The sequence below is a fragment of the Coturnix japonica genome, unplaced genomic scaffold, assembly GCF_001577835.2.
Source record: "Coturnix japonica isolate 7356 unplaced genomic scaffold, Coturnix japonica 2.1 chrUnrandom546, whole genome shotgun sequence".
Classification (NCBI taxonomy): Eukaryota; Metazoa; Chordata; class Aves; order Galliformes; family Phasianidae; genus Coturnix; species Coturnix japonica.
The window spans coordinates 1-18,785 of record NW_015439927.1 but is presented as its reverse complement, the minus strand read 5'-3'; the positions used below and the strand labels follow the sequence as shown (position 1 = coordinate 18,785).

Here is an 18,785-nt window from a genome sequence, read left to right as displayed (position 1 = left end):
ATTAATGTGGCGGCATCCTATTGAATTGGGGTCCCTTTAATTAGGGGACCCTTTAATTGGGGATCCCATTAATTAAGGGTCCCTTTAATTGAGGGTCCCATTAATTGGGTCCCATTAATTGGGGTCCCTTTAATGGGATCCTATAATAAAGGGTCCCTTTAATTGGGGGTCCCTTTAATTGGGGATCCCATTAATTAAGGGTCCCTTTAATTGGGGGTCCCATTAATTGGGGTCCCTTTAATTGGGATCCTATTAATAAAGGGTCCCATTAATTGAGGGTCCCATTAATTAGGGGTCCCTTTAATTGAGGGTCCCATTAATAAGGGGTCCCCATTAATTGGGATCCTATTAATAAATGGTCTCTTTAATTGGGGATCCCATTAACCCGGGGTCCCTTTAATTGGGATCCTATTAAATAGGGGTCCCATTAACTGGGGGGTCTCATTAATTAAGGGTCCCTTTAATTGGGATCCCATTAATTAAGGGTCCCTTTAATTGAGGGTCCCTTTAATTGGGGATCCCATTAACCAGGGGTCCCATTAATTGGGATCCTATTAACTAGGGGTCCCCTTATATGGGGTCCCATTAATTGGGGTCCCTTTAATTGGGGATCCCATTAATTGAGGGTCCCATTAATAAGGGGTCCCCATTAATTGGGTTCCTATTAACTAGGGGTCCCCTTATATGGGGTCCCATTAATCGGATCCTATTAATAAAGGTCCCTTTAACTGGGATCCCATTAATAAGGGGTCCCATTAATTGAGATCCTATTAAATAGGGGTCCCCTTAAATGGGGGTCCCATTAACCAGGGATCCCATTAATAAGGGGTCCCTTTAATTGGGATCCCATTAACTGGGGGTCCCATTAATTGAGATCCTATTAAATAGGGGTCCCCTTAACTGGGGGTCCCATTAACCAGGGATCCCATTAACTGGGGTCCCATTAACCAGGGATCCCATTAATAAGGGGTCCCTTTAATTGGGATCCCATTAACTGGGGTCCCATTAACCAGGGATCCCATTAATTGGGGTCCCATTAATTGGGATCCTATTAACTTTGGGTCCCCTTATATGGGGTCCCATTAATTGGGATCCTATTAATAAAGGATCCCTTTAATTGGGGATCCCATTAATAAAGGGTCCCATTAATTGGGGTCCCATTAACTGGAGATCCCATTAATAAGGGGTCCCTTTAATTGGGGGTCCCATTAACTGGGGATCCCATTAACCAGGGGTCCCTATAACCGGGAATCCCATTACCTGGGGGTCCCATTAATTGGGATCCCATTAACCAGGGATCCCTTTAATTGGGGGTCCCTTTAACTGGGGATCCCATTAACCAGGGGTCCCATTAATTGGGATCCCATTAACCAGGGATCCCATTACCTGGGGGTCCCATTAATTGGGATCCCATTAACTGGGGTCCCATTAACTAGGGGTCCCATTACCTGGGGGTCCCATTAACCAGGGATCCTATTAACTGGGGTCCCCTTAACATGGGGTCCCATTAATTGGGATCCTATTAATAAAGGGTCCCATTAAATGGGGGTCCTATTAACTGGGGGTCCCATTTATTAGGGGTCCCATTAACCAGGAATCCCATTAACTGGGGGCCCCCCAGCTGGGGATCCCATTAACTGGGGGTCCCATTACCTGGGGGTCCCATTAACTTGGGGTCCCATTAATAAGGGGTTCCATTAAATAGGGGTCCCTTTAATTGGGATCCTATTAACTCGGGGTCCCCTTATATGGGATCCCATTAATTAGGATCCTATTAAATGGGGGTCCCATTACCTGGGGATCCCATTAACCAGGGATCCCATTACCTGGGGGTCCCATTAACCAGGGATCCCATTAACTGGGGATCCCATTACCTTGGGGTCCCTTTAACTGGGGATCCCATTACCTGGGGGTCCCATTAACAAGGAATCCTATTACATGGGGTCCCATTAACCAGGGATCCCATTACCTGGGGGTCCCATTAACCAGGGATCCCATTAACTGGGGGCCCCCTTAACCAGGGATCCCATTAACTGGGGGTCCCATTAACTGGGGATCCCATTACCTGGGGGTCCCTATAACCAGGAATCCCATTACCTGGGGGTCCCTATAACCAGGAATCCCATTACCTGGGGGTCCCTATAACCGGGAATCCCATTACCTGGGGGTCCCTATAACCGGGAATCCCATTACCTGGGGGTCCCTATAACCAGGAATCCCATTACCTGGGGGTCCCATTAACAAGGAATCCTATTACATGGGGTCCCATTAACCAGGGATCCCATTAACTGGGGGTCCCTTTAACTGGGGATCCCATTAACCAGGGGTCCCATTACCTGGGGGTCCCATTAACTGGGATTCTATTAAATAGGGGACCCTTTAATTGGAGATCCTATTAATAAAGGGTCCCATTAATTGGGATCCCATTAACCAGGGATCCCATTACCTGGGGGTCCCATTACCTGGGGATCCCATTAACCAGGGATCCCATTAATTGGGGGTCCCTTTAACTGGGGGTCCCCATTAATAAGGGGTCTCATTAACTGGGATCCCATTACCTGGGGGTCCCATTAACCAGTGATCCCATTAACCAGGGTTCCCATTAACTTGGGGTCCCTTTAACCATGGATCCCATTACCTGGGGATCCCATTAACCAGGGATCCCATTACCTTGGGGTCCCTATAACCAGGAATCCCATTACCTGGGGGTCCCATTAACCATGGATCCCATTACCTGGGGGTCCCATTAATTGGGGATCCCATTAAATAGGGGTCTCATTAACCAGGGATCCCATTACCTGGGGGTCCCATTAACTGGGGATCCCATTACCTGGGGGTCCCATTAATAAGGGGTCCCATTAATTGGGATCCCATTAAATGGGGGTCTCCTTAATTAGGGGTCCCATTAATTGGGGATCCCATTAACTGGGGATCCCATTGAATGGGGTCCCATTAACTAGGGATCCCATTAACTGGGGTCCCCTTAACATGGGGTCCCATTAATTGGGATCCCATTAAATAGGGGTCCCTTTAATTGGGATCCTATTAACTCGCGGTCCCCTTATATGGGATCCCATTAATTAGGATCCTATTAAATGGGGGTCCCATTAACCAGGGATCCCATTAACTGGGGGTCCTATTAACTGGGGGTCCCCATAAATAGGGATCCCATTAACTGGGGGTCCCATTAACCAGGGCTCCCATTACCTGGGGGTCCCATTAACCATGGATCCCATTACCTTGGGGTCCCTATAACCGGGAATCCCATTACCTGGGGGTCCCTATAACCGGGGATCCCATTACCTTGGGGTCCCTATAACCAGGAATCCCATTACCTGGGGGTCCCTATAACCGGGGATCCCATTACCTGGGGGTCCCTTTAACTGAGGATCCCATTACCTGGGGGTCCCATTAATTGGGATCCCATTAACCAGGGATCCCATTAACTGGGGGTCCCCTTAACCAGGGGTCCCATTAAATAGGGATCCCATTAACTTGGGATCCCATTAACCAGGGATCCCATTACCTGGGGGTCCCATTAATTGGGGATCCCATTAAATAGGGGTCTCATTAACCAGGGATCCCATTACCTGGGGGTCCCATTAACCAGGGATCCCATTAACTGGGGGTCCCATTAACCAGGGATCCCATTACCTTGGGGTCCCTATAACCGGGAATCCCATTACCTGGGGGTCCCTTTAACTGGGGATCCCATTAACTGGGGCTCCCTTTAACCATGGATCCCATTACCTGGGGGTCCCTATAACCGGGGATCCCATTACCCGGGGGTCCCTTTAACCAGGAATCCCATTACCTGGGGGTCCCTTTAATTGGGGATCCCATTACCTGGGGGTCCCATTAACCATGGATCCCATTACCTGGGGGTCCTTTAACCATGGATCCCATTAACCAGGGATCCCATTACCTGGGGCTCCCTTTAACTGAGGATCCCATTACCTGGTGGTCCCATTACCTGGGGATCCCATTAACCAGGGATCCCATTACCTTGGGGTCCCTATAACCAGGAATCCCATTACCTGGGGATCCCATTAACCAGGGATCCCATTAACCAGGGATCCCATTACCCGCTGACCCCACTAACCCTAAATCCCACTCCCTTGGTTCCCCTACACGGCGGTTCCGGTTCCCGTTGGTCCGACCAGCCGCGGTCCGTGTGTTCCTACCCGACGGTTCCGTGGTGCCGCTGGTTCTGCCCCCTCCGGTTTTGGGGTTGACGGCGGCCTCGTTACTGCGATGTTTATGGGATGCGGCCGGGATGGGACCCGAGAGTGGGGCTGTAATGGCCCTATGGCTGGTATCAGGGCTGGCTGGCGTGAGTGGTGGGGGGACATGGGGGGCTATGGGGGTCTATGGGGGTTCTATGGGGGGCTATGGGGGGTCTATGGGGTCTATGGGGGGGCTATGGGGTCATAAATGGGGTTTGGGGTGGGAAATGGGGGGTTTGGGGTTGGAAATGGGGGGTTTAGGGTCGGAAATGGGGAGTTTGGGGTCTGATATGGGGGTTGGGGGTCAGATAATGGGGGTTTTGGGGTCGGAAATGGGGGGTTTGGGTCATAAATGGAGTTTGGGGTGGTCAATGGGGTTTGGGGTGGTCAATGGGGGGTTGGGGTGGTCAATGGGGGGTTTGGGGTGGTCAATGGGGGGTTTGGGGTGGTCAATGGGGTTTGGGGTCGGAAATGGGGAGTTTGGGGTCGGAAATAGGCGATGCTGCCATGGCCCTATGGCTGGTATCGGGCTGCTGGGTGAGTGGGGGGCTATGGGGGTCTATGGGGGCTATGGGGATGGAAAGGGGAGTTTGGGGTCGGGAATGGGGTTTGGGGTCGAAATGGGGGTTTGGGGTCGAGAATTGGGGGTTTAGGGACTGAAATGGGGGGTTTGGGGACAGAAATGGGGGGTTGGGGTTGGAAGTGGGGGTTTGGGGTCAGAAATGGGGGGTTTGGGTTGCAAATGTGGGTTTTGGGGTCAGGAATGGGGGATTTGGGGTCAGAAATGGGGGTTTGGGGTCAGAAATGGGGGGTTTAGGGTCAGAAATAGGGGGGTTGGGGTTGGAAATGGGGAGTTTGGGGTCGGAAATGGGGAGTTTGGGGTCGGAAATAGGTGATGCTGCCATGGCCTATGGCTGGTATCGGGGCTGCTGGGTGAGTGGGGGGACATGGGGGCTATGGGGGGTGTATGGGGGTCTATGGGGGGCTATGGGGGTCTATGGGGGGTCTATGGGGGGCTATGGGGGTCTATGGGGGCTATGGGGGATGGAAAGGGGGAGTTTGGGGTCGGAAATAGGCGATGCTGCCATGGCCCTATGGCTGGTATTGGGGCTGCTGGGTGAGTGGGGGGACATGGGGGCTATGGGGGGCTATGGGGGGCTATGGGGGGCTATGGGGATGGAAAGGGGAGTTTGGGGTCGGGAATGGGGTTTGGGTCAGAATGGGACTTTGGGGTCAGAAATGGGGGTTTGGGGTCGGAAATAGGGGGTTTAGGTCGGAAATGGGGAGTTTGGGGTGGGAAATGGGAGGTTTGGGGTTGGAAATAGGGGTTTGGGGTCAGAAGTGGGGGGTTTGGGGTCAGAAATGGGGGGTTTAGGGTCAGAAATAGGGGGGTTGGGGTTGGAAATGGGGGGTTTAAGGTCGGAAATGGGGCTTGGGGTCAGAAATGGGGGGTTTGGGGTCGGAAAATGGGGTTTGGGGTCAGAAATGGGGGATTTGGGGTAAGAAATGGGGGGTTTGGGGTCAGAAATGGGGGGTTGGGGGTCAGAATTGGGGGTTTGGGTCAGATATGGGGTTTTGGGTCGGAAATGGGGGTTTTGGGGTCGGAAATGGGGGGTTTGGGGTCAGAAATGGGGGGTTTTGGGTCAGATATGGGGGTTTTGGGGCTGGAAATGGGGGTTTTAGGATTGAAATGGGGAGTTTGGGGTTGGGAATGGGGTTTTGGGGTCAGAAATGGGGGGTTTGAGGTCAGAAATGGGGGGTTTGGGGTCAGGAATGGGGTGGTTTCGGTTTAGGACCCCAAGCTTTGGGGTCTGGGGTCAATAAGATCAGAATCCCCATATATAGGGTTGGGGGCTTTGGGTCCAATACGGATTTGGGTCCTGATTTTAATTGGGGGGGGGGGTAATTTTGGGGTCCCATAAGATTTGGGTTTTAGTTTGGGGGGGTTTGGGGTCATTTTGGGGTCCCATAAGATTGGTTTTAGTTTGGGGGGTTTGGGGTCATTTTGGGGTCCCATAAGATTTGGGTTTAGTTTGGGGAGGGTTGGGGTCATTTTGGGGTCAGATTTGGGGGTCCCAAACACGCCCCCCCCCCCTATTTAGAGCTTTAATTGGGGGGTTTGGGGTCATTTTGGGGTCCCATAAGATTTGGGTTTAGTGTTGAGGGGGTTGGGGGCATATTGGGGTCGGATTTGGGGGTCCAAACACGCCCCCCCCCCCTATTTAGAGCTTTAATTGGGGGGTGGGGGGCATTTTGGGTCCCTAAGATTTGGGTTTTATTTTTGGGGGGTTGGGGCATTTTGGTGGGTCCCATAAGATTTGGGTTTTGTTTGGGGGGGGTTGGGGGTATTTTGGGGTCGGATTTGGGGGTCCCAAACAGCCCCCCCCCCCCCTATTTAGAGTTTTTAATTGGGGGGATTTGGGGTATTTTGGGGTCCCATAAGATTTGGGTTTTAGTTTGGGGGGGTTTGGGGTCATTTTGGGGTCCCATAAGATTTGGGTTTTAGTTTGGGGGGGGTTGGGGGTATTTTGGGGTCGGATTTGGGGGTCCCAAACACGCCCCCCCCCCCTATTTAGAGCTTTAATTGGGGGGTTTGGGGTCATTTTGGGGTCCCATAAGATTTGGGTTTTAGTTTGGGGGGGGTTGGGGGCATTTTGGGGTCCCATAAGATTTGGGTGTTAATTTGGGGGGGGTTGGGGTCATTTTGGGGTGGGATTTGGGGGTCCCAAACACGCCCCCCCCTATTTAGAGTTTTAATTGGGGGGGTTTTGGGTCATTTTGGGGTCCCATAAGATCTGGGTTTTAGTTTGGGGGGGGTTTGGGGTCATTTTGGGGTCCCATAAGATTTGGGTGTTAATTTGGGGGGGGGTTGGGGGTATTTTGGGGTCGGATTTGGGGGTCCCAAACACGCCCCCCCTTCCTATTTAGAGTTTTAATTGGGGGGGTTTGGGGTCATTTTGGGGTCCCATAAGATTTGGGTTTTATTTTGGGGGGGTTTAGGGTCATTTTGGGGTCCCATAAGATTTGGGTTTTATTTTGGGGGGGGTTGGGGGTATTTTGGGGTGGGATTTGGGGGTCCCAAACACGCCCCCCCCCCTATTTAGAGGTGCAATTAAAGCCAAGGCAGCAGCCGTTCCGACTGCGCCGCCAATGGCCAGAGCTGGTACTGCGACTCAGCGACGCCCCCCCCGGGGCTGTGGCCAGGGGTAAGAATAAGGGGGGGGGGGGGGCTAATATACCTTATAGGAACCCCCCCCCTTTTGGGTCTGGGGGTTTGTGGGGGGGTATATATACCTTATAGGACCCCCCCTTTTGGGTCTGGGGGCTTTGAGGGGGGGGGTGGGTTAATATATCTTATAGGACCCCCCCCTTTTGGGTCTAGGGGCTTGGGGGGGGGGGGGGGGGGGCAAATATACCTTATAGGACCCCCCCTTTTGGGTCTGGGGGTTTGTGGGGGGGGGTTAATGTACCCTATAGGACCCCCCCCCTTTTGGGTCTGGGGGCTTGGGGGTATATATACCTTATAGGACCCCTCCTTTTGGGTCTGGGGGCTTGGGGGTATATATACCTTATAGGACCCCCCCCTTTGGGTCTGGGGGCTTGTGGGGGGCCAAATATACCTTATAGGACCGCCCCCCCTTTGGGTCTGGGGGCTTGGGTGGGGGGGAAAATATATCTTATAGGACCCCCCCCCTTTTGGGTCTGGGGGTTTGTGGGTATATATACCTTATAGGACCCCCCCCTTTTGGGTCTGGGGGCTTGGGGGCAAATATATCTTATAAGACCCCCCCCTTTTGGGTCTGGGGGGTTGGGGGTATATATACCTTATAGGACCCCCCCCTTTTGGGTCTGGGGGCTTGGGGGGGGTGGCTAATATACCTTATAGGACCCCCCCCTTTTGGGTCTGGGGGTTTGGGGTGGGTTAATATACCTTATAGGAACCCCCCCTTTTGGGTCTGGGGGCTTGGGGGGGGTATATATACCTTATAGGACCCCCCCTTTTGGGTTTGGGGGGGGGGAGGTGGGTTAATATACCTTATAGGACCCCCCCCTTTGGGGTCTGGGGGCTTGGGAGTATATATACCTTATAGGATCCCCCCCTTTTGGGTCTGGGGGCTTGGGGGGGGGGGGCAAATATACCCTATAGGACCCCCCCCTTTTGGGTCTGGGGGCTTGGGGGTATATATACCTTATAGGACCCCCCCCTTTTGGGTCTGGGGGCTTGGGGGTATATATACCTTATAGGACCCCCCCCCCTTTTGGGTCTGGGGGTACCCCACTGGCCCATAGCTCCCCACAACCCCAATACCTTGCCCCATAGAATGCCCAACTGGCCCCCATAGCTTCCCAAAGCCCCAACTTCCTGCCCATAGATGCCCCACTGGCCCATCAGCTCCCCTAGTTCCCGAATCCTGCCCCATAGAAAGCCCAACTTGGCCCCATAGCTCCCATAGGCCCCAGTCCTGCCCGCATAAGATGCCCCACTGGCCCATAGCTCCCCTAGCCCAGCTCCTCCCCTATAGATGCCCCCCCGACTGGCCCCATAGCCCCAATCCATGCCCCATAAGATGCCCCACTGGACCCATAGCTCCAACTCCTGCCCCATAAAGATGCCCCCACTGGCCCCCATAGCTCACCATAGCCCCCGAGGTCCTCTGCACCATAGATTGCTCCACTGGCCCCATGCCCAAATCTGCCCAAGATGGCCCCACTGGGGCCCATAAGCCCCAATCCCTTGCCCATAGATACACCACTGCCCACATAAGCTCCCCACAACCCCAATCCTGCCCCCATAGATGCCCCACTCGCGCCCCATAGCTCCCCAAAAGCCCCACATCCTGCCCCATAGCATTTGCCCCACGGTAGGCCCCAATAGCTCCTAGTTCCCAATCCTGCCCCATAGAAGCCCCAACTGCCCCACTAGCCTCCCCATAGCCCCAGTCCTGCACCATAGATGCCCCACTGACCCCATAGCCCCATTAGCCCCAGTCCTGCCCCATAGAATGCTCCCACTGGCCCCTAGCCCCATCCTGCCCATAGATGCCCACTGGCCCCATAGCTCCCCATAGCCCCAATCCTGCCCCATAGATGCCCCACTGGCCCCATAGCTCCCCATTAGCCCCCATCCTGCCATAGATGCCCCCACTGGCCCCATAGGTTCCCATGTAGCCCCAGTCCTGGCCCCCATAGATGTCCCACTGGCCCATAGCCCCCATTACCTGCCCCATAGTATGCCCCATTAGCCTCCCCATAGCCCCAATCCTGCCCCATAGATGCCCCAGTGGCCCCATAGCTCCCCATAGCCCCAATCCTGCCCCATAGATGCCCCCCTATGGCCCCAATCCTGCCCCATAGATGCTCCCATAGCTCTGATCCCATACTCCAATAACACCCCACTGGCCCCATAGCTCCCCATAGCCCCATCCTGCCCCATAGATAACACCCTATAGCTCTGATCCCACCATCCTATAACACCCACTGGCCCCATAGCTCCCAATCCTGCCATTAGACGCACCCAACTGGCCCCATAGCTCCCCATAGCACCCAAATCCCTGCCCCATAAGATGCCCCACTGGCCCCATAGTCCCATCCTGCCCCATAGATGCCCAGTGCCCATGCTCCCCATAGCCCAATCTGCCCCATAGATGCCCCACTGGCCCATAGCTCCCCCATACCCAGTCCTGCCCCAAGAGCCCCACTGGCCCCATAGCCCCAATCCTGCCCCATAGATGCCCCACTGGCCCCATTAGACTCCCAGTAAGCCCCCAAAACATGCCACATAGTAGCCCCACTGGCCCCAGTAGCTTCCCAATCCTGCCCCATAGATGCCCCACTGGGCCCGCATTAGCCCCCATAGACCCAATCCTGCACCACAGATGCCCACTGGCCCCATAGTCCCCATAGCCCAATCCTGCCCCATAGATTTGCCACTGGCCGATGAGGCTCCCATGAGCCCCAAATCCTGCCCCATAGATTGTGCACCCACTGGCCTCATACGCTCGCCCATAGCCCCCAAATCCTGCCCCATAGATGCCCACTGGCTCCATAGCCCAATCCTGCCCCATAAGCATGACCCCACTGGCCGCCATAGCTCCCCACTAGCCCCAATCCTCGCCCCATTAGATGCCCACTGGCCCCATCGCCCCAATCGCTGCCCCCATAGATACCCCACTGGCCCCATCAGCTCCCCATAGCCCTCATCCTTGCCCATAGGATGGCCCACTGGCCCCATGCCCCATTCCTGCCCCATAGACTGCCCCATAGCTCCCCATAGCCCCAATACCTGGCCCCCATAGATGGGCCCCATAGCTCCCCATAAGCCCCAACTCCTCGCCCCCCATAGATGCGCTTACTGGCCCCAATAGCTCCCATAGCCCCAATCCTTGACCCATAGAGGCCCCAGTGCCCCATGTAGCTCCAAGCCCCAATCCTGCCCCCAATAGATGACCCCCCTATGGCCCCTAATCCTGCCCCCATAGATGCTCCCATAGCTCTGGATCCCCATACTCCAATAAACACCCCACTGGCCCCATATGCCTAGCCCCCAATCCGTGCCCATAGATAACCACCCTATAGCTCTGATCCCACCATCCTATAAACACCCACTGGCCCCATAGATCCCCCCATAGCCCCAGTCAGCTGCCCCATCAGATAACCCCATAGCTCTGGATCCACCATCCTATTAAAACCCACGTGGCCCATAGCATCCCCCCATAACCCAATCCTGCCCATAGATACCCCCCTATGGCGGCTGAATCCCACCACCCTTAACACCCACTGGCCCCATAGCTTCCCATAACCCATCCTGCCCCATAGATGCCCCACTAGGCCCCATTAGCCCCATCCTGCCCATAGATGCCCCACTGGCCCCATAGCCCCAATTCCTGCCCATAGATGAGCCCACTGCCCATACGCTCCCCATTCCTGCCGCCATAGATGCGCCCAGTGGCCCCTAAAGCTCCCTATACCCCAATCCTGGCCCCATAGATTGCCCCCAGTGGCCCCATAGCTCCCATAGCCCCAATCCTGCCCCATAGCATCCCACTGGCCTCATAGCTTCCCCAATAGCCCCCCAATCCTTGCCCCATAGACTGCCCCACTGGCCCCATTAGCTCCCCAGGTAGCCCCAATTCCTGCCCATAGATGCACCACTGGCCCCATAGCTCCCATATAAGCCCCAGATCCTGCCCCATAGATGCCCCACTGGCCCTAGCCCCAATCCCTGCCCAGAGAGGGTTGCCCCAGTGCCCATAGCTCCCCATAAACCCAATCATGCCCCATTAGGTGCCCTACTGGCCCCATAGCTCCCAAAAGCGGGCCCCAGTTCTTGCCCCATTAGATGGCCCCACTGGCCCCACTAGCTCCCCATAGCCCCAACACATGCCCATAGATGCCCACACTGCCCCATAGCCCCAATCTGCCCATAGATGCCCCACTGGCCCATAGCTCCCGAATCACTGCCCCATAGATGCACCAGTGCCCATAGCTCCCCAATAGCCCCAATCCTGCCCCATAGATGCCCCACTGGCTCCATAGCCCCAATCCTGGCCCCATAAGATGCCCACTGGCTCCATAGCCCCAATCCGCCCCTAGATGCCCCATAGCTCCCCATAGCCCCACTCCTGCCCATAAGATGCCCCATGGCCCCATAGCTCCCATAGCCCCAATCCTTGCCCCTGATGCACCTGAGCTCTGATCCCACACTGGCCCATAGCTCCCCACAGACCCATCCTGCCCATAGAATTGCCCCCCCATGGCCCCAATAAACTGCCCATAGATAACCCCATAGCTCTGATCCATACTCAATAACACCCCCCACTGGCCCATAAGCTCACCATAGCCCCATTCCTGCCCCATAGATTACCCCCATAGCTTCCTGATCCCACCATCCTATAACACCCATGGCCCATAGCTCCCCATAGCCCCAGTCCTTGCCCCATAGATGCCCCGATAGCTCCCATTAGCCCAATCCTTGCCCCATAGATGCCCCACTGGCCCCATAGTCCCCATAGCCCAATCCTACCCAATTAGATGCCCCACTGCGCGCCATAGCCCCAATCCTGCCCCCCAGAATTCGGCCCAATCTTGGCCCCATAGCTCCTCCATAGCCCCAATCCTGCCCCATAGAGATGCCCACTGGCCCCATAAGCATCCCCTAGCCCCAATCCTGCCCATAGATGCCCCACTGGCCCCCATAGCTCCCCATAGCCCCAACATGCCCATAGATGCGCCCACTGGCCCCCATAGCCCAATCCTGCCCCCATAGTGGCCCCACTGCCCCAGTAGCCCCCATACCTGACCCCAGAGGTGCCCGTACTGCGCCCATAGCTCCCCCATAACCCCAATCTCCCGCATCAGATGCCCCAGTGGCCCCATAGCTCCCCATAGCCCAATTCTGCCCCATAGCTGCCGCCTAGGCCCCATAGCTCCCCAAAGCCCCAATGCTGACCCCATGATGCCGCACTGGCCCCAGCCCCAATCCTGCCCCATAGATGCCCCACTGGCCCCATAGCTCCCCATAGCCCCAATCCTGCCCCATAGATGCCCCACTGGCCCCATAGCCCCAATCCTGCCCCATAGATGCCCCACTGGCCCCATAGCCCCAATCCTGCCCCATAGATACCCACTGGCCCCAATAGCTCCCCATAGCCCCAGATCCAGCATGCCCATAGATGCCCCACTGGCACCATAGCTATCCCATAAGCCCCAATCCTAGCCCCATAGGTATGCACCCACTGGCCCATTAGCCCCATCCTGCCCCATAGATGCCCTACTGGCCCCATAGCTCCCCATAGCCCCAATCCTGCCCCATAGATGCCCCACTGGCCCCATAGCTCCCCATAGCCCCAATCCTGCCCCATAGATGCCCCACTGGCCCATTAGTCCCTATAGCCCCAATCCTGCCCCATAGATGCCCACTGGCCCCAACTAGCTCCGCCATGCCCCAATTCCTGCCCCATAGATTGCCCCACCTGGCCCCATAGCTCCCAAAGCCCCAATCCTTGCCCATAGATGCCCCACTGGCCCCATATAAGCCCAATCCTTGCCCCATAGATGCCCCACTGGCCCATAGACCCCGAATCCTGCCCCATAGAGGCCCCCACAAAATGCCCCATAGCCCAATCTGCCCCATAGATGCCACCCCACTGGCCCCAGTTAGCCCCAATCTCCTGCCCCTAGATGCCCCCCACCCCCCCATCACCCACACCTTCTCCCGGGCATCAATAGATGGTTGACCCCCTCAGACCCCACAGCCACGTTAACGGGTCGCAGCCCCCCCGGCGTCCAGCAGCCCCCAGGGGGGCGGTCAATGGCCCCTGGGAAGAAAGCACACCTGGAAGGGAAATAGGGGGTATGGGGTCCATATAAAGGATATGGACCCCCCCATATTAGCCTTATATGGACCCCCCCATACTTGCCTTATATGGGACCCCCCCATATCCCCTTATATGGACCCCCCCCTTAAACCCTTACTATTGGACCCCCCCATAACCCCTTATATGGACCCCCCCAGTATCCATTATTGGACCCCCCCATATTCACCCTTATAAGGACCCCCCCTATCCCTTGTATATGGACCCCCCCATTAATCCCCTTTTGGACCCCCCCCAATATCTTTATATGGACCCCCATATCCCTTATATGGACCCCCAAGACCCCCCCATATGCCCCTTATTATGGACGCCCCCCATATCCCTTATATGGACCCCCCCCATATCCCCTTATATGGACCCCCCCATATCCCCTTATATGGACCCCCCCCATATCCCCTTATATGGACCCCCCATATCCCCTTATATGGGACCCCCATATTCCCCTTATGATGGACCCCCCATATTCCCCTTATATGGACCCCCATATCCCTTATATGGACCCCCCATATTCCCCGTATATGGAACCCCCCATATGCCCCTTATATGGACCCCCCCCATATCCCTTATATGGACCCCCCATATCTTGTTATTATGGGACCACCCCATATCCCCTTATATGGAAACCCCCCATATCCCCTTATATAGGACCCCCCATACTCCTTATTATGACCCCCCTATCTCATTATATGGCACCCCAATATCCCCTTATATGGACCCCCCCATATCCCTTATATGGACCCCCCATTATCCCCTTATATGGACCCCCCCATATCCCCTTATATGGAACCCCCCCAGAGACCCCCCCCATATACCTTATATTGGAACCCCCCCCCAGGAGGACCCCCCCCTATACCCCTGATATGACCCCCCCCCAAAGGACGCCCCCTCATATCCCCTTATATGGAACCCTGATGTAAGGGGACTATAGGTGGGGGGGCCTCTGGGGTGGAGGTCCATATAAGGGATATGGGGAGGTCCAATATTAGGGGTATGGGGGGTCCCAATATAAGGAGGTTGGGGGGGTCCATTATAAGGGGATATGGGGGGGGGCCATATCAAAAGTGGGCATTATGGGGGGGTCCCATATAACGGGAGATATGGGGGGGTCCATATAAGGGATATGGGGGGTCATATAAGCGGATATGGGGGGGGTCCATATAAAGGGATATCGGGGTCTAGTATAAAGGATAATGGGGGGGTCCCATAATTAAGGGATATGAGGGGGGGTCCATACTAATGGGATATGGGGGGCTTCCATGATAAGGGACTATGGGGGCGGGGTCCATATAAGGGATAATGGGGGTCCATATAAGGCGATATGGGGGGGTCCATATAAGTATATGCTGGGGGGGTCTTGGGGGGGGATTCCATATAAAGTATATGGGGGGGAGGTCTTTGGGGGGGGGTCCATATAAGGGTATATTGCGGGGGACGGTCTCTGGGCGGGGTCCATATAAGACGGATAGGGGGGCTCCATATAAGAGGAATAATGGGGGTCCATAATAGCAACGGTATATCGGGGGGGGTCTATTGGGGGGGGGAGCCATATAAGGGTATTGGGGGGCGGTCTTTGGGGAGGGGGTCCATATAAAGGCGATTGGGGGGGGGGTTATTGGGGGGGTTCATATAAGGGGATATTGGGGGGATCATACAAGGGTGATATGGGGGGGTCCACTATAAGGGGATATGTGGGTCATTTATACACGGTATATAGGGGGGGGCTTTGGGAGCCGGAGGTCCATAATAGCGAAATAATGGGGGGATCACTATAACGGGATATGGGGCGTTCTATACATAAAGCGGATAAGGGGGGCGTCCACTATAAGGGGATATAGTGGCGTCCATCTATAAAGGGGAATATGGTGGGGCGTCTTTGGGGGGGGTCCATATAAGGGTATTATGGGGGGGGGTTCTGGCAGGGGGTCCATATAGGGGATATGGGGGGAGGTCCATATAGGGGATTGGGGGGCTTCATATAGGGATATTGGGGGAGAGTCCATATAAGTGGATATGTGGGGGGTCCTTATGAATGGATATGGGGGGGGTCTTTGGGGGGTTCCATAGGGTTTGGGGGGGGCCATTACAGGTATATGGGAGGGGGTCGTTTGGGGGGGGCGGATCCATATTAAGGGGATATTGGGCGGGAGGCGGTCTCTGGGATGCGGTCCAATATTAAGGGGATATGGGGGGAGGTCTCTGGGTGGGTCCATATAAGGGGATTGGGCGGGTCGCATATCAAGGGCATTGGGGGGGTCATATAACGGAATACCGGGGGGAGGTCTTTGAGGGCAGGGGGTGCCCATATAAACGGGGAATTATGGGGGGGGGGTCTCTGGGTCGGGGTCAATATAGGGGATATGGGGGGGGTCTTGGGGGGGGGCTCCATATAAGGCCGGATATGGCGGGAGGTCCATGTAAGTGGTATGGTGTGCGGGTCCATTTATAAGGGAATCATGGGGGGGTCTCTTGGGGGGGGTCCATATAAGGGTTTATGGGGAGGGTCTTTGGGGGGGGTCCATATAAGGTGTATAGTGGGGAGGGGTGGTCCTGGGGGGGTCCAATATAAGGAGGATATGGGGAGGTCTCTTGGTGGGGTCAATATAAGGGGATATGGGGGTCTTTGGGGGGGATCATATAAGGGTATGGGGGGGTCTCTGGGGCGGGTTCCATTTAAGGGGAAGCTATGGGGAGGTTCCATATAAAGGGATATGGGGAGGGTCGTCCATAGACGAGTATATGAAGGGGAGGTCTTCTGGGGGGTCCAATATAAGGGGATATGGGGGAGGCGGTTCTCGGGGGGGGTTCCAATAGGGTGACTCATGGGGAGGTCCACTATAACGGGGATTATGGGTGTCCACTAAAGAGGGACCAAGTTGGGGCGGGTCCATATTAAGGGGATATGGAAGGGGGTCCATATAAGGGATAATGGGGGGTCCATTGTAGTGGATTATGGGGCGGGTCCATATAAGGGTTAATTGGGGGGGAGGTCTTTTGGGGGGGTCACGCACCACGTATCCCATAATCCTGCAGAGCGATGGCAGCCCTAGTAGGAAGCTCCTTCACGCAGCACAGGGGGGGGTCTCAGGGCCTGGGGTCGCTGAAGGCAGCTTGAGCAGTTCCATCGGGGGGGGGCGGGGGGGGCGACGCCGCGTAAGACCCCCCAGATTCGACCCGTTGGGGGTAGGGGGGGGCAGCAGCCTCCTCTAGGACAGGCTGAGGGGGGGGGGGGAATAATGGGGGGAGGATGGGATTAAGGGGTGTGGGGGAGGGGGTTTGGGTTGAGAGGTCTGGGTCTGGGGAGGGGTCTTATCGGATATTTGGGGGCGGTCTTCAGACTGGGGAGGGTCCCAGGGATACTGCTTGGGGTCTCACCTAGAGGGGGGGGTCTCTATGGGTGGGGGGGCTCACCATGGGAGGGGCGGGTCTCTATCGGATGGGGGGTCTCACCATAGAGGGGAGGGGTTCACCATGGCAGGGGGTCTCTATGGATTGGGGGGGTCTCACCTATGATGGGGGGGGTCTCAACCATGGGAGGGGGGGTCTCTATGGATGGGGGGGTCTCACCATAGAGGGGGGGGTCTCTATGGAGTGGGGGGAGTCTCGACCATAGAGAGGGGGGTGTCTCACCATAGATGGGCGGGGGGCCTCTTATGCGAGGGGGGGGGTCTCACCATAGGGCGGGAGTGGTCTCTATGGAGTGGGGGGCCTTCACCTAGGGAGGGGGTCCCTATGGAGTGGGGGGGTTCTCTTATGGAGAGGGTGGCTTCACCATAGAGGGGGGGGTCTCACCATTAGAGTGGGGATCGTCTATGGTAGGGATTGAGGGGGTCTCCCAAAGAGGGGGGGTCTCTATGGATTGCGGGGAGGGAGAGTGCGAGAGTCTCACCATTGTGGTGGGGGGTCTCACCATAGCGGGGAGGTGTCTATGGATGAGTGGGGGGTCTCTGATGGAGTGTGGGGGGTCTCTATGGATTTGGGGGGGGTTCTATGGAGGGGGGGGGCTCTATGGAGGGGGGGTTCTCACCATAGGGGGTTGTCTCACCCATGGGGTGGTCTCTATGGAGGGGGGGCGGTCCACCATGGGGGTGGGGGTCTCATGGAGTGGTAGGTGTTTCACCATGAGGGGGGGGTCTCTATGGAAGTGGGGGTTCTCCTGAGGGGGGTCTCACCATTAGAGGGGGGCGGTCTCACCCATAGGGGGGGGGTTACTCGGGTCTTATGGATTTGGGGGGTCTCTATGGATTTGGGGGGGGTCGCTATGGATTTGGCGGGTGGTCTCTATTGGATTTGGGCGGGGGGTTCTCTATGGAGTGGGGGGTCTCTATGGAGTGGGGGGGGTCTCTCTATGGTGGGGGGGGGTCTCACAAAAGGGGGGCTCTCTATGGATTTGGGGGGGTTCCCTGGATTTGTGGGGTCTCTTATTCGGAGTTAGGGGGTCTTCTTTATGGATTTGGCTGGGGGGTCTCACCATAGGGGGGGAGGTTCTATTTGGGGGGGGGTCTATTTGGGGGGGCGTCTCACCGGCAGGCTTTCAGCTGGATGTGCTGGCCCAGGTTGGAAGGGTCCGAGTCGCAGGCGACACTGCAGCCCCCCCAGCTCTATGGCTTCCATGGGGGGGCAACGGAAAACGGACCCCCCCTCAAATTGCCCCCGAGCCTCCGCCTACCAATAGACTACCACAGCCTCATCCTGCCAGCGGGGGGGGCAACGGGCGGGGGGGGGATTAATACCCCAAATTTGGGGGGGGTCCATAGGGGGGTCCCAGTAGGGGGGTCCCATAGGGGGTCCAATGCCGCCCCCCCCCCCCCCCCACTCACCCCAGCTCTTTGTAGCTTAGGAGAAGACGTTGCGGCGCAGCATTGAAGGGCTAGGGTTGCATCTAAATGGGGGGGGGCACAATGTGAGCCCCCCCCCCCATAAAACACCCCCAGACCCCAAAAGGGAATGGGGGGGTCTATACAGTATATTTAACCCAAGGCCCCCATGACCCAAAGCCGGGGGTCCTATCAAGGTATATTGCCCCCCCCACCCCACAAGCCCCCAGACCCAAAAGGGGGGCGTCCTATAAGGTATATTAACCACCCCAAGCCCCCTAGACCAAAAGGGGGTGTCCTAATAGGTTATTAACCCACCCAAGCCCCAGACGCCAAAGGGGGGGTCCTTATAAAGTATTTATACCCCCAAT

At 56.1% G+C, this 18,785-nt stretch overlaps 1 protein-coding gene across 1 annotated transcript; it reads right to left on the bottom strand.

The window, feature by feature from the left end:
- Positions 1 to 11,050: 11,050 nt before the first annotated feature.
- FRMD8 (FERM domain containing 8) lies at positions 11,051 to 18,289 on the bottom strand (the record flags this gene model as incomplete). The annotated part of the gene is given in 5 exon segments (XM_032441762.1): positions 11,051 to 11,188; positions 13,435 to 13,455; positions 13,458 to 13,645; positions 16,671 to 16,803; positions 18,122 to 18,289. Coding segments are annotated over 5 exon segments (648 nt in total), but the record flags the coding sequence as incomplete, so codon positions are not given.
- Between the last annotated feature and the right edge of the window lie 496 nt (positions 18,290 to 18,785).